At 42.5% G+C, this 13,270-nt stretch overlaps 1 protein-coding gene across 1 annotated transcript; it reads left to right on the top strand.

The window, feature by feature from the left end:
• Positions 1-171: 171 nt before the first annotated feature.
• LOC116457387 (transcription factor BTF3-like) lies at positions 172-1,048 on the top strand. The gene has a single exon (XM_032753815.2). The coding sequence runs from the start codon at positions 299-301 to the stop codon at positions 785-787; it is 489 nt and encodes a 162-aa protein (XP_032609706.1). The 5' UTR covers positions 172-298; the 3' UTR covers positions 788-1,048.
• The last annotated feature ends 12,222 nt before the right edge of the window (positions 1,049-13,270 follow it).

The raw sequence follows: 13,270 nt of genomic DNA, 5'->3' as shown, positions 1-13,270 counted from the left end.
GTGTGGCGTGGTCTGAGTCTGAGCCTACAGAGTCACCCTTTCAATGTGGAGGGGTTAATTTATAGCTATAAATTCTCATACTTAGAAGAAAGATCTCAAATCAACAACCTTACAGTTTCAAGAACTAGAAAAAGATAACAAAGTTCAAAGCTAGCAGAAGGAAGTAACTAATAATAAAGCAGAGGTAGGCTGCCATCTTGCGTCCCCGCGTGTGTGCGCCTAATCTCAGCTGGTCCACCTGAGACCCCTTGAGCACCAACCCTAGTCCCCCGCGCGGCCCCTTATTCGCTCCGACAAGATGAAAGAAACAATCATGAACCAAGAAAAACTCGCCAAACTGCAGGCACAAGTGCGCATTGGTGGGAAAGGAACTGCTCGCAGAAAGAAGAAGGTGGTTCATAGAACAGCCACAGCAGATGATAAAAAACTTCAGTTCTCTTTAAAGAAGTTAGGGGTAAACAATATCTCTGGTATTGAAGAGGTGAATATGTTTACAAACCAAGGAACAGTGATCCACTTTAACAACCCTAAAGTTCAGGCATCTCTGGCAGCGAACACTTTAACCATTACAGGCCATGCTGAAACGAAGCAGCTGACAGAAATGCTACCCAGCATCTTAAACCAGCTTGGTGCAGATAGTCTGACTAGTTTAAGGAGACTGGCTGAAGCTCTGCCCAAACAATCTGTGGATGGAAAAGCACCACTTGCTACTGGAGAGGATGATGATGATGAAGTTCCAGATCTTGCGGAGAATTTTGATGAGGCTTCCAAGAATGAGGGAAACTGAATTGAGTCAACTTCTGAAGATAAAACTTGAAGAAGTTACTGGGAGCTGCTATTTTATATTATGACTGCTTTTAAAGAAATTTTTGTTTATGGATCTGATAAAATCTAGATCTCTAATATTTTTAAGCCCAAGCCTCTTGGACACTGCAGCTCTTTTCAGTTTTTGCTTATACACAATTCATTCTTTGCAGCTAATTAAGATGAAGAAGCCTGGGAATCAAGTTTGAAACAAACGTTAATAAAGTTCTTTGCCTAGTAAAAATAAAAATAAAAATAAAGCAGAGATAAACAAAATAGAGAACAGAAAAATTATAAAGAAAATATGATGACTCACACCTGTAATCCCAGCACTTTGGGAGGCCAAGGTGGGTGGATCACTTGAGGCCAGGAGGTCAAGACCAGCCTGGCCAATGTGGTGAAACTCTGTCTCTGCAAAAAATGCAAAAATTACCTAGGCATGGTGGTGCACATCTGTAATCCCAGCTACTTGGGAGGCTGAGGTGAGGGGATCACTTGAACCCGGGAGGCAGAGTTTGCAGTGGGCTGAGATTGCACGACTGCATTCCAGCCTGGGTGACAGAGCGAGACTCTGTCTCAAAGAAAAAGAAAAGAAACTAATCCAAAAGTTGTTCTTTGAAGAGACGAACAACTGACAAAGACAGCCCTGGATCTGATGGCTTCTGTGGTGAATTCTACCAAACATTTAAAGAACTAACATGAATCCTCAAGCTGTTCCAAAAAATTTAAGAGGAGGAAACACTCCCTAGTTCATCCTGTGAGGCTGGTTTTGCCCTGATACCAAAGCTAGCAAAAACACAACAAGGAAACTACAGATCAATATCCCTTTTGAACATTCATATAAAAATCCTCAACAAAATACTAGCCAAATGAATTAAGCAGCATCTTAAGGATTATATACCATGATCAAGAGGGATTTATTCCTGGATGTAATAATGGATTAACATATGAAAACCAATGTAATACACCACATTAACATAATGAAGGGGAAGAAAACCACATAATTATCTCAATTGATGCAGAAAAAGCATTTGACAAAATTCAACACACTTTCATTATAAAAACATTCCACAACCTGGGAATAGAAGAAAATTACCACAACATAATAAAAGTCATATATAAAAAATTCACAGTGAACATCATACTGAATAGTAAAAGACTAAAAACTTTTCCTGTAAGATCAGGTACAAGGCAAGGATGCCCGCTTTTGCCACTTCTACTCAACATAGTACTGGAAATTCTAGCCAGAGCAATTAGGCACAAAGAAAGATAGAAAAAAAATCCAAATTTGAAAAGAAGAGCAAAATTTTCTCTGTTTGAAGATATGATCTTATATGTACAAAGTCCTAAAGATTCTACCCAAAAAACCTGTTAGAACTATTAAACTAATTCAGCAAATTAGCAGGATACAAAATCAACACCAAAACATCAGTTGAACTCTATGCAGTAAAAAACAGAATAAACACTCTGAAAATGAAATTAAGGAAAAAGAAATCTATTTCTAATACCATCAAAGAGAATAAAGTCCTTAGGAATTCACTTAGCCAAGGATGTGACTTGTACAATGAAAACTACAAAATATTGCCAAAGAAATTAAAGAAAGCATAAATAAATGGAAAGCCATCCTATGTTCATTGATTGGCTCACTTAATATTGTTAAGATGTTAATACTTTCAAAGTGATCTACAGATTCAATGCAATACCTATCAACATCCCAATGATGTCTTTTGCAGAAATAGAAAAATCCTTCCTAAAATTCATATGGAATTTGCCTTGAGTAGGCAAAACAGTCTTGAAAAAGAAGAGCAAAGTTGGAGGACTCACACTTCCTTATTTCAAAACTCACTACAAAGCTACAGTAATCAAAACGTGTGGTATTGACATAAAGGAAGACATACAGACTAATGGAATAGAAAAGAAAGCCCGGAAATAAACTCTAACATACAGTCAAATGATTTTTGATAAGGGAGCCAAGACCACTCAATGGGAAAAGGACCGTCTTTTCAACAAATGGTGCTGAGAAAGCTGGATATGCACATGCATAAGAATAAAGTTGGATCCTTACCTTACATCACATACAAATATTAAATTGATATGGATGAAAGACAAACTTGAGGGCTAAAACTATAAAACTCTTAGAAGAAAACATAGGCAAAAGCTTCACAGTATTGGATCTGGCAATGAATTTTTGGATATGACACCAAAGGGACTGGCAACAAAAGAAAGAATAGACAATTTAGACTTTATGAAAATTAAAAGCTTTTGTGCATCAAAAACACTATCAACAGAGTAAAACAGCAGCCCACAAAGTTGGAGGAAATATTTGAAAATCATACATCTTTTTTTTTTTGAGACAGGGTCTTTCTGTGCCACCCAGGCTGAAGTGCAGTGGCACAATCATAACTCACTGCAGCCTCAACCTACTGGGCTCAAGTAATCCTCACCTCAGCCTCCCGAGTAGCTAGGACCACAGGCCTGCACCAAGGTGCTGGGATTACTGGCATAAGCCCCCACATCCAGCCCAAATCGTGTATCTTATAAGGGATTAGTATCCAGTTTATATAGACAACTCCAAACACTCAACAGCAGCAACAACAACAAAAAAACCTAATTCAAAAATGGGCAAAAGGAGTTGAATAGACATTTCTCCAAAGGAGATATATAAATGGCCAATAAGCACATGAAAAGATGCTCAATATCACTGATCATAAGGGGAGTGCAAATCAAAACCACAATGAAATTCCATCCCACACATATTAGGATGGCTACTATTAAAAAGAAACAGGAAATAAGTGTTGGCTAGGATGAACAAAAGTTGAAATCCTTATGCACTGTTGGTGGAAATGTAAAATGGTGCAGTTGCTGTGGAAAACTGTATGGTTCTTCCTCAAAAATATAGAAATAGAATTGTCACATGATCCAGTAATTCCACTGCTGGATGTATACCAAAAGAATTGAAAGCAAGGTCTTGAAATAATATTTGTGGACCCATATTTACAGCAGCATTATTCACATTAGCAACTCAAATGTCCCTCAGCAGATGCATGGGAAAACACAATGTGGTGCGTACATAAAATGGAACATTATTTAGCAAGAAAAAGAGATGAAGTTCTGATTCATACTACAGCATGAATGAAACTTGAAAATTCCCAGAGCTCTCAGCTAATTATAGTAACTGCAAGTAGAGTGTTTATAGCTAGCAATGGAACTCCATTTTTTTTTTTTTTAATCCTACAGAGCTCCTATGTTACCCGGGAGAAAGGAACGAAACAGGTATTCCCTGATAGAGGAAACGGTATAAAGATCCTAAGGAGGCCAGGCGCGGTGGCTCACGCTTGTAATCCCAGCACTTTGGGAGGCCGAGGCGGGCGGATCACGAGGTCAGGAGATCGACACCATCCTGGCTAACATGGTGAAACCCCGTCTCTACTAAAAAAAATACAAAAAAAATTAGCCGGGCGTGGTGGCGGGCGCCTGTAGTCCCAGCCACTCGAGAGGCTGAGGCAGGAGAATGGCGTGAATCCGGGAGGCAGAGCTTGCAGTGAGCTGAGATTGTGCCACTGCATTCCAGCCTGGGCGACAGAACAAGACTCCGTCTCAAAAAAAAAAAAAAAGAAAAAAGAAATATAAGAAAGAGAATGTAGAAACTGCAATGAAGAGGTCACTGGCTACCTTAAGAGTAGTTTCAATGGACAGCTGAATTTTGAAGCCCAAGTTTGGTGACACAAGAATTGTCTAGGTGCTGAAGAAACAAAGACGATGGGCAAAAGCTGTTCTTATTAGTCATGGTAGATAGGGGAGGGAGCAGTGTTTGTCATGGAGGTTTTCAGAACAGAGTAGACTTGATGTTTGTAAATTAGAGAAAGGAGCCTATAGGTGGGAAAAATATATTCATTTCTGTGATTCCTGATGTGCAAATTTTTGTAGACTCAGTTATCATCTACTGAGGCTATACTGCCCTCATGTGGTGCAGACTGCCCAGGAACTTTATTCTAAACTAGAAGTCTGCAAACTTGCTGTAAAGGGCCAGATAGCAAATATTTTCGACTTTGAGAATCATTCGGTCTTTGTCATAACTACGCCGTGTAGAGTGAAAGGAGCCACAGATAGCTCTTTGAGGAAGACGTGGTCCCAGCTGTGCCGGAACTCTGGTCCACCCGCTCCTGCAACTGACTCGCCGCTGTTCACTCTCCAGAGGAAATCGTGCCACAGACGCAGCTTTTAACAACATGAGAGGCCGGGCGCGGTGGCTCACGCTTGTAATCCCAGCACTTTGGGAGGCCGAGGCGGGCGAATCACGAGGTCAGGAGATCGAGACCACGGTGAAACCCCGTCTCTACTAAAAATACAAAAAATTAGCCGGGCGTGGTGGCGGGCACCTGTAGTCCCAGCTACTGGGAGAGCCTGAGGCAGGAGAATGGCGTGAACCCGGGAGGCGGAGCTTGCAGTGAGCCGAGATCGCGCCACTGCACTCCAACCTGGGTGACAGAGCGAGACTCCGTCTCAAAACAAACAAACAAACAAACAAAAACAACATGAGAAAGACACCCCTGGAACCACAAGTTAATTCACTGAATTAGAATTACCCTAACCGGTCAGGCGCGGTGGCTCACGTTTGTAGTTTCAGCACTTCGGCAGGCCCAGGCAGGTGGTGGATGACTTAAGCCCATGTTCAAGTCTAGCCCAGGCAACATAGGGAGACGTCTTCTCTACAAAAAATACAAAATTTATTCGGGCCTGGTGGTGCGCACCTGTGGTCCCAGCTACTTGGGGGGCTGAGGTGGGAGGATCTCTTGAGCCCAGGAGGTCGAGGCTGCAGTGAGCTGATATCGCGCTACTGAACTCCAGCCTAGGCGACAGAGACCCTGTCTCTAAAAATAAAATTACCCTAAATAGCCGCAACCTAACATCCCTGGAGCAGATGTGTGCTGACTTGATCAAAAGTGCAAAGGAAAATAATCTCAAAGTGAAAGGACCATTTTGGATCCCTACCAAGATTCTAAGAATCACTAAGAGAAAAACTCCTGTGGTGAAGGTTGTTTAAGACTTAGAAGAATCCAAGATAAATCCCCATAAGTATCCACAAGCGACTCGCTGACTGACACAGAACTTCTGAATTGCTGAATTGATTACTTCCATCAGTATTGAGTCAGGTGTTGAAGTCACCTCTGCACAGGATTAATCAATTTTTTAAAAGTGATTATCAGTTGGTTAAAAAAGAAAAAAAGTAGCCCCAGATAATACATAAATAGGTAGGAGTATTTCAATAAAACTTTATTTACAAAAAATATGTGGGGATCAGATTTGGCCTGCAGCCTCTGGTTTCCTGGCCCTTGATCTAAACCTGTGTTCTCAATATTTGGATGGAACATTAAAGTTATCTGGGGATTATTTTTGTTTGTTTTGTTTTTAAGAGAATAACTCCTGGTCTTAATGGATCCTACCTCCTCAGCCTCCAGAGTAGCTGGAACTACAGGTGTGGCCCACCAGCCTGGCCCTCTGGGGATTGTTTTAAAATAATGTGAGTGCCCAGGGTACACCTCAGACTGATTGAATATGAAACTTTGGGTGTAGGGCCAGGTCACTAATACTTTATAAAATGCCACCACCAGGGAGGGAGTCCATTGTGCAGTCATGAATATGCTTCTAGTTTTAAGTGCAGCCCACCTTTATTGAGTGCTTATTATGTGCCAGGTGCTGAGCTAAGAGCTTTCCGTATATTGTATTATCTCATTTAATCCTTAAAGCAACTCTATGAATTGGGAACCATTATTAAGCTCATCTTATAGATAAGGAAACTGAATTTTTGTGAGATTAAGTAATCTGCTCAAGGTCATGTAGCTATTAAGAGAAGAACAGTGATTCAAACTGAGAACATCTGCCTCTAGAGCCTGAGCTTCCCATCGCTAGGCTACTTTATTTGTTACTATTATTTTTAACTGAAAACCACTGAGAACTATGTGAATTGAACTATTTTTATCATATACTATATTTTATTTTTAAAATTTATTTTATAAAATAGAGATGGGGTCTCACTATGTTGACCAGGCTGGTCTCAAACTCCTGGCCTCAAGCAATCCTCCTGCCTCGGCCTCCCAAAGTATTGGGATTACAGGGGTAAGCCACCACACCTGGCCATATACTATATTGTATTTTATTTTTTGCTTTTGAGACAGAGTCTCAGTCTGTCACCCAGGCTGGAGTGCAGTGGTGCAATCTCCTGGGCTCAAGTGATTCTCATGCCTCAGCCTCCCGAGTGGCTGGGACTACAGACGCCCGCTACAATGCTGGGCTGATTTTTGTATTTTTAGTAGAGATGGGGTTTCACCATGATGGCCAGGCCGGTCTTGAACTCCTGACCTCAGGTGATCTGGCAGCCTCGGCCTCCCTTACTGCCGGGATTAGATGCGTGATCCACCGCGCACGGCATCAATATACTATATTTTAAATAAGGCAGGTAAAGTTAGTCACAAGCAATTTTCCCTAGATTTAATAAATGCAGGCCGGGCGCGGTGGCTCACGCTTGTAATCCCAGCACTTTGGGAGGCCGAGGCGGGCGGATCACGAGGTCAGGAGATCGAGACCACGGTGAAACCCCGTCTCTACTAAAAATACAAAAAAATTAGCCGGGCGTGGTGGCGGGCGCCTGTAGTCCCAGCTACTCGGAGAGGCTGAGGCAGGAGAATGGTGTGAACCCGGGAGGTGGAGAGCTTGCAGTGAGCCGAGATCGCGCCACTGCACTCCAGCCTGGGTGAAAGAGCGAGACTCCGTCTCAAAAAAAATAAAAAAAATAAAAAAATAAAAATAAATAAATAAATAAATGCAATAAATGCACTTTTTCTAGTGCCACAGCTTTTTTTTTTTTTTTTGAGATGGAGTCTCACTCTGTCACCAGGCTGGAGTGCAGTGGCGCGATCTTGGCTCACTGCATTCTTCTTATGAATCAGATTCTTCTCAGACCTTTTCCACAGCTTTAGCACATCATAGAAATTCATTGTTTAAGTACACTTTCAGTTTGTTTTCTGTTACAGGTTTTCTCTATCTTAGTTTGACTCCACATGTACTTACTGTTACACGCATCTGTATAAGAGACCACCTGAGCAGGCTTAGTGTGAGCAACAAGGCTGTTTATTCACTTGGGTGCAAGTGGGCTGAGTCCGGGAAAGGAGTCAGCAAAGTGTGGTGGGATTATCATTGGTTCTTATAGGTTTGGGATTGGCCGTGGAGTTAGGAGCAATTTTTGTGGGCAGAGGATGGATGTTACAAAGTACATTCTCAAGGGCGGGAGGATGTTACAAAGTACATTCTCAAGGGCAAGGAGGATGTTACAAAGTACATTCACAAGGGCAGAGAGGACGCATTGTCACAAGGGCTGGGAGGAATGTTACAAAGCACATTCACAAGGATAGGGAATATCACAAAGTACATTATCACAAGGGTGGGGGAATGTCACAATGGCTTGACCATGGTGAGGCCAGCTCAGAGGAACTTACACTTAGACTACTAATATTAATCAAAGGCAAAAGTTCAGTATGACTCTTTTAATCTTAGAGGCAGTATAAGACAGTGGTTTTTATTTTTATTTCTTATTTTTATTTATTTAACAGAGATGGTGTCTCACTATGGTGACAAGGCTGGTATCGAACTCTTGGCATCAAGTGATCCTCCCATCTCTACCACCCAAAGTGCTGGGAGCCACTGCACCTGCACAAGACAGTGTTTTTTCCTGCCTCAGCCTCCCAAGTGGCTGGGACTACAGACACGTGCCAGCATGCCTGACTAATTTTTTTTTTTTTTCGTATTTTTAGTAGAGATGGGGTTTTACTATGTTGGCCAGGGTAGTCTCGAACTACTGACCTCAAGTCATCCACCTGCCTCGGCCTCCCAAAGTGAACAGTGTTGTTTTTATATATGAACTTTGGAGATAGTCTGAATTCTAACCCTGCCACTTGTATGTTAGGTACTAACTAGTCTTAGCATTTTAATAAACTGGAAGGGTTGCCTTCCTTCTGACTGTATGTATTCTGTCCTCATGCAGTAGAAGCAAAAAGGAATCAGTCACCTAAGGTGTTTTCAAATAACAACTACCACAACTTTTTCACCACTATAATAACAGCTGAGAGGCTTACTATGTGCTATTTTTAATGCTTTTTGTGGATTAATTCAATTAATTATTTCAACAACCCAGTGAAGCAGGTGTTTTTATTATCTGAAATTTACAGTCAGGAAACTGAGGTTCAAAGAGGTTAAGTAACTTTTCCAAGGTCACATAGATAATAAATGGCAGAGGGAAGTTTTGAATGCAATCAAGTCTGACTTCACAAGCTGCACTCTTGACTACTTTCAAAATATTGCTTTTTTATACTTAACTGCCTTCAGTAGGAAATCCCACTGTCATGTATTTATTCAAACTGAAGGGATACTTTTCCAATACCTCCAAAGCAATGATTCCCAGGCTTTAGGGTTTCACAGGCTATTAAAATTTAAAAGAAAATTATGACAACCAACATAGATTTGCGATCTTTAAGTTTTCAAGATAAAGGAACCTTAAAAAGCAAACACCTCCTGTGATCATTTACTATTAGTGCAAAATAAATAACAATTTGTTTTTTTTTTTTTTTTTTTTTTGAGATGGAGTCTTGCTCTGTCACCCAGGCTGGAGTGCAGTGGTGCGATCTCAGCTCACTGCAACCTTCGCCTCCTGGGTTCAAGCTATTCTCCTGCCTCAGCCTCCCAAGTAGTTGGGACTAGTCGCCTGCCACCATGCCTGGCTAATTTTTGTTTTTGTTTGTTTGTTTTTTAGTAGAGACGGGATTTCACCATGTTGGCCAGGCTGATCTCGAACTCCTGCCCTTGTAATGCACCCGCCTCGGCCTCCCAAAGTGCTGGGAGTACAGGTGTGTGCCACCGTGCCGGGTCTAAAGGACAGTTTATTTTTTATTTATTTTTATTTATTTATTTATTTTGAGACGGAGTCTTGCTCTTTCGCCCAGGCCAGAGTGCAGTGGCGCGATCTCGGCTCACTGCAAGCTCCGCCTCCCAGGTTCACGCCATTCTCCTGCCTCAGCCTCCCGAGTAACTGGGACTACAGGCGCCCGCCACCACGCCCGGCTAATTTTTTGTATTTTTAGTAGAGACGGGGTTTCACCGTGTTAGCCAGGATGGTCTCGATCTCCTGACCTCGTGATCCGCCCGCCTCGGCCTCCCAAAGTGCTGGGATTACAGGCATGAGCCACCGCGCCCGGCCCTAAAGGACAGTTTAATACCAAAAAAGTTTGGTGGACATAATCTAGAAATATAGCATTCGAATGCTGTATATATTTATATGTTGTCCTTAAATTTCCCACTTTTCTGAGGAAAATATTTGAAAACAACATTTTCCTTCCACTTTCTTCCTAATAGCTAGCTTAAGCCACTTGCATTTAAACATAATAACAATTTTAGTAACTTTTACTTGTCTTCCTAGCAAGAACCTGTATCTTCTGGTCTGGAGATTAACAGTGCTATTAATTAAAAGTTGTTGCTTTTTAATAAAAGGTGGAATGAAAGAGTAGGATCATTTGTTCCACTATATTGGCCCAAAGACTTAAGAGTCTCAGAGGATTTGCTTAAAATCTTCTCAGTCTAGAAATTTTGAAAGCTGAAATAAACAGTTTTGGGAACTAGCATTTCTTTCATCCAATGCATTAAAATAGTAATTATACTGCTGAAAAATGAGAGAACATTCTTGTTAAAACCCAAGTTTTTTATAGTGACATTGTAATAGGGTTTATGTTTCTTGTAACTTCGAGTCCCTCCAGAATCTGAATGCCTGAGTGTTTTCAACAGGGTGCCACATGAGTAGAAATCTATATCTACGTGAACCTTGTGAATTTTTTATTACACTTTTTTTGGTCTTTTTTTTTTTTTTCCTTTTTGTGGAGAATGGGGTCTTGTTGCCCAGGCAGGTCTCAAACTCCTGAGCTCAAGTATCCTCCCACCTCCACCTCCCTAGGTGCTGGGATTACAAGCGTGAGCCACCATACCCGGCCATGAATTTTTTATTGATAACGTTGTGAAATGAGAAGCCTCAGCACTTACCACCTGCATTTTGAACTGGACTACAAACATGAATTACATATAAATAGAAACCTTATTTGAAAGAATTTTCTTTTGTTAAGTTTATTAGACATTTGTTTCATGTTGTAACATTAGATAAATTAAATTTGAATATTTCATAATTGTAATCAATTCTTTTCAGCTTCAATTTTAATCCCTAATTGATTCAAGCCTATTAGCAAGATCCCTGGTGGTAGTCTGTTACATAATGTTAGTAAAAGGCCTGAGGTTTTTCTCCTAACGAACTTTGTGCTAGCTCGTTAGACTGAAAATAAGATACTCTCCGGTAGATCCAGCGGATTGGATGCCTGGGTCCTAAGTTTCCCAAGGCAGGGATTATCACGTTTTAGGAGCTGCAAGGAAGTTGGAAGGATAAAGGAGAATAACTTATGAAACCAAATAACTTCTTATTCGTCGTGGTGATACTTTTCATGCGCGTCTGTGTGAAGAGACCACCAAACAGGCTTTGTGTGAGCAATAAAGCTTTTAATCACCTGGGTGCAGGCAGGCTGAGTCCGAAAAGAGAGTCAGTGAAAGGAGATAAGGGTGGGGCCGTTTATAGGATTTGGGTAGATAAAGGAAAATTACAATTAAAGGGGATTTGTTCTCTGGCGGGCAGGAGTGGGGGTCGCAAGGTGCTAAGTGGGGGAGATTTTTGAGCCAGGATGAGCCAGGAAAAGGACTTTCACAAGGTAATGTCATCACTTAAGGCAAGGACCGGCCATTTTCACTTCTTTTGTGGTGGAATGTCATCAGTTAAGGCGGGGCGGGGCATTGTCACTTCTTTTGTGATTCTTCAGTTACTTCAGGCCATCTGGGCCTATACGTGCAAGTCACCGGGGATGCGATGGCTTGGCTTGGGCTCAGAGGCCTGACAATACTAGTCCAGCGTCCTGCTCCCTTACAGTTCTGTAACCTTCACTTAGTGACTCGCTTCTGTCTCAATACAAAGGAAAGATGTTATTTTTTCTTTTTCTCCTTTTTTTTTTTTGAGGCAGGGTCTCGCTTTGTCGCCCAGGCTGGAGTGCAGTGACGCAATCATGGCCCACTGCAGCCTCGACCTCCCGGACTCAAGTGACCTTCCTGCCTCTGCGATAGTTTTTCATGGATGCTTCTAGTAGTTTTTTGGAGGGATGGTGTGTTAGGAACAAACTGCCCCCAAAAGCTTCTTGGTACTGCCGATACTTCCCCCCAAACCTCTCCGTGCTGCCCACCCCTCCCCCTAATGCTCTGCAACTCTTCTCCTTCCCCCAGGCCTCTTTACACTTCTAAGTCCTTATGAAGCCAGCAGACTTCACTTATCAGACCTTGCTGCAATAAACAAACCCCAATTACAAATCATCTGGACCGCACATGGGGAGGTGATGGGAAGCATAAACAAACTTTACCTACACCCTCCTGTAATAAACGTCACAAGATAATATGTGGCAAAATTAACCAGCAAACAACCCCAGGGTCTCTCTCCCCCATATAAACCCCTCATTTTGTAAGCTCAGGGGTGCCTCATCTGTCTGTGGTGGAGCAGCCGTCAGGTTAATAAACTTTCTCGGCTGACCTTGGGTCTCTCTCTCGTCCTTTCTCTCGGCTAACCTTATATGGTGATAGATTGAAACTTTTTTTTTTTTGAGACGGAGTCTTGCTCTGTTGCCCAGGCTGGAGTGCAGTGACCCGAGCTCAGCTCACTGCAAACTCCGCCTCCCGGATTCATGCCATTCTTCCGCCTCAGCCTCCCCAGTAGCTGGGACTACAGGCGCCCGCCACCACGCCCGGCTAATATTTTGTATTTTTAGTAGAGACAGGGTTTCACTGTGTTAGCCACGATGGTCTCGTTCTCCTGACCTCGTGATCCGCCCGCCTCGGCCTCCCAAAGTACTGGGATTACAGGTGTGAGCCACCGCGCCCGGCCGATTGGAAACTTTTAAGAACTCCTCCTATTTTGAGAATTCAGAAATTTATTTATAGCTTTCGTAAAATAGAGTGAAGACTCTTACAGACCTATGTTACATTAGCAGGTGCTCAATCTCTGTGGTCCCAGAGAGAGCACGGAGATGACAGCGTATATGCATTTTGGTGCTGACGTGGACCTGGAGTGTGGACAGAGGAGTTACTAAGAAGAATCCCGGAGACCAGGATGTAAACTCTCAATTCTAATCAACACAGGTGTGGGCTCCGGGTCTGAGACACCATTCATCTCACACCAGGTATGGCGATATCCGACACCACCCAGTACAACAGCTCTCTCTCCACCTGAAACCCGGACCCAGCTTGATTCGCGGGTACCGGATGATGACGTATCCTTGCACCTCGCGATGATTGGTTGGCGTAGAGGGGCGTCGTCCGTCAACGCAACTCGGAACCCCGACCTATG

Source organism: Hylobates moloch, unplaced genomic scaffold, assembly GCF_009828535.3.
Source record: "Hylobates moloch isolate HMO894 unplaced genomic scaffold, HMol_V3 SCAFFOLD_18, whole genome shotgun sequence".
NCBI classification, from domain to species: Eukaryota; Metazoa; Chordata; class Mammalia; order Primates; family Hylobatidae; genus Hylobates; species Hylobates moloch.
The sequence above is the reverse complement of the archived record's forward strand: the minus strand, read 5'-3'. Positions and strand labels throughout refer to the sequence as shown.